Source organism: Ascaphus truei, unplaced genomic scaffold, assembly GCF_040206685.1.
Source record: "Ascaphus truei isolate aAscTru1 unplaced genomic scaffold, aAscTru1.hap1 HAP1_SCAFFOLD_1132, whole genome shotgun sequence".
Classification (NCBI taxonomy): Eukaryota; Metazoa; Chordata; class Amphibia; order Anura; family Ascaphidae; genus Ascaphus; species Ascaphus truei.
The window spans coordinates 14,499-17,500 of record NW_027453999.1 but is presented as its reverse complement, the minus strand read 5'-3'; the positions used below and the strand labels follow the sequence as shown (position 1 = coordinate 17,500).

The 3,002-nt window shown below is 47.1% G+C and overlaps 1 protein-coding gene across 1 annotated transcript in view; it reads left to right on the top strand.

Annotated features, from left to right (window-relative positions):
- LOC142475286 (uncharacterized) overlaps window positions 1-1,781 on the top strand; it is a 36,943-nt gene extending 35,162 nt beyond the window's left edge. Inside the window, exon 4 of the mRNA XM_075581218.1 lies at window positions 1,318-1,781. Coding sequence (XP_075437333.1) covers window positions 1,318-1,631 — 314 coding nt within the window. The 3' untranslated portion in view covers window positions 1,632-1,781. The remainder of the gene's footprint in view (window positions 1-1,317) is intronic.
- Window positions 1,782-3,002: the final 1,221 nt, after the last annotated feature.

The window sequence follows — 3,002 nt, the reverse complement described above, 5'->3', positions numbered from 1 at the left end:
TGTATTATACACACACAGAGAGAGGGGAGATACATATATTATATACACACACAGAGAGAGGAAGTTTTTGCGCTTTGTGTCCTCCCCCAGACGTTACTTTGAGTGATTGTGAAATCTCTCACACCAGCTGCATCTCCTCTTGGTGATATTTATTTGTTTTGTTTTTTATTTATGTATTTTTAAGGTTTGCGCTCACTTTCCTTGCACCGTATATATAATATATGTATCTCCCCTCTCTCTGTGTGTATATAATATATGTATCTCCCCTCTCTCTGTGTGTATATAATGTATATATCTCCCCTCTTAAATACAGGTAGGTTTTCTTTTGCATCTTATACTTGAGCGTGGGAAATATTTGTAATAGTATATATATAAAATGTCTCGTTTTTTCCGGACTCCAATCTGGTAAAATCTACTTTTTACATGTGCATATGGGGCTAGCATCAGCATCTTATTTATGTTTACAGTGTGCCAACTGAGATGATTTTTTCATATATATATATATGTATTTCATTGCACGTCTGGCCCATGTACGTGTAACCTTATTCTTTTTACTGCTGCCGCTTGGAAAATGACAAATTGACACCAATAAGTAATGCAGAGAGGCGATGTTACTAGCTGCAGTTCTGCTTTGGTCACCACAAGAGGGAGCTCTTTACAATCTCCACTCCGGATTCCTGTGTGCATAACACAGAGCAGTTATTAGAGACTGGTCTTATGGTGCCACCTGTAGCAGCATCAGAAACCTATATACATTCTCCACTTATCCCAGACATACTGAGCTCACATCCTGTGCCATACCGAATGACAGCCCTGGCAAAGGTGCATAATACTTATCCACTTGTACTTTATAATATTAGTAGTATTTCCATGTGGCTCTTGGAATGGAAGATGGGGACAGATTTGTCAATAATCTCATTTATTTTAAACCAGAAACATCACAACGTTTTGACCTAGTGGTCTTTATGAAGTGAGCCGAAGTGACTTGATAGAGACCACGAGGTGGAAACGTGGGAATGAGATTATGTTCCGTTGTGCTTTGCGTTGCCCATCTTCGTGTACTGCTGGAGTTTCTGCAGCTCGCACTCACTTACAGGAGCACACCCCTAACTCTGTTACTCTCACTTACCAATTGTGTTTGGTGTACAGCACCTACCTTATCTCATACGCTCCTGGAATGGAAGTAACATGTAGGTCTATCAATAGGGTGTTATTTATTGTTACAAAGATACCTCTGGGACTTCCCATTGGCACAGAGCTGTGTGACCTGGTTTGGTAATTGTGCACCGTGCTGATCCTTTACTCCACATTGTGTAGGTCCGGGTGTCCTAACACCCTCTGTGACTCTTCTGAGCAGCACCGGGACCCCGAGCGGCTCCTCCACATTCTATGTCATGTGTCTGGTGAACAATTTCTACCCAGCGGTTATTGAGGTCACTTGGAAGATGGACGGCCGCAAGGCCACATGGGACATAACTGGACAACCATTCTTAGACGGAGACAATTCCTACAGCATGAGCAGTGTCCTGGAGATCCGGGCCCACCCCGGGAGGAACCGCTCATCTGTGTCATGTGAAGTTCGCCACGACTCCTCGAGGACTCTGATCTCCAAAGACCTCTCTGACTGTTAGGGGAACACAGTATAATAATGTGTATATAAAGCCGCTTCCTGATGGGTCAGGACATTTCTAAAGGGGTTCTGTTAATGTATGAAACCAAATCATGACATGTCCACAGAGTGTTTGTGAATAAGGTGCGGTTTGTATTTTACATTAAATCTTCTCTCGGTATCATGTTTGTGCCACACAGGACTTTATTATTATAGCACTGATTACCTCCTCCACTACACAGCCGAACCTCCCTATACTGCTGTACTAACGTAGCTCCAATCCATGAAAAGTCAGTCACAGGAGCTGGAGTCTGCACTCACCCAGATACAGAGCAGGACACGGAGAGCATGTGTGAGCGGAGTAACAGAGCAGGACACGGAGAGCATGTGTGAGCTGAGTAACAGCAGGACAGGGAGAGCATGTGTGAGCGGAGTAACAGCAGGACATGGAGAGCATGTGTGAGCGGAGTAACAGCAGGACACGGAGAGCATGTGTGAGCAGAGTAACAGCAGGACAGGGAGAGCATGTGTGAGCGGAGTAACAGCAGGACAGGGAGAGCATGTGTGAGCGGAGTAACAGAGCAGGACAGGGAGAGCATGTGTGAGCGGAGTAACAGCAGGACAGGGAGAGCATGTGTGAGCGGAGTAACAGCAGGACACGGAGAGCATGTGTGAGCGGAGTAACAGCAGGACAGGGAGAGCATGTGTGAGCGGAGTAACAGCAGGACACGGAGAGCATGTGTGAGCGGAGTAGCAGCAGGACAGGGAGAGCATGTGTGAGCGGAGTAACAGAGCAGGACACGGAGAGCATGTGTGAGCGGAGTAACAGAGCAGGACAGGGAGAGCATGTGTGAGCTGAGTAACAGCAGGACAGGGAGAGCATGTGTGAGCGGAGTAACAGCAGGACAGGGAGAGCATGTGTGAGCTGAGTAACAGAGCAGGACAGGGAGAGCATGTGTGAGCAGAGTAACAGAGCAGGACAGGGAGAGCATGTGTGAGCGGAGTAACAGAGCAGGACACGGAGAGCATGTGTGAGCTGAGTAACAGCTGGACAGGGAGAGCATGTGTGAGCTGAGTAACAGCAGGACAGGGAGAGCATGTGTGAGCGGAGTAACAGCAGGACAGGGAGAGCATGTGTGAGCGGAGTAACAGAGCAGGACACGGAGAGCATGTGTGAGCTGAGTAACAGCTGGACAGGGAGAGCATGTGTGAGCGGAGTAACAGCAGGACAGGGAGAGCATGTGTGAGCCGAGTAACAGCAGGACAGGGAGAGCATGTGTGAGCTGAGTAACAGCAGGACAGGGAGAGCATGTGTGAGCGGAGTAACAGCAGGACACGGAGAGCATGTGTATTGTATTGTATTGTATGTCTTTATTTATATAGCGCCATTAAT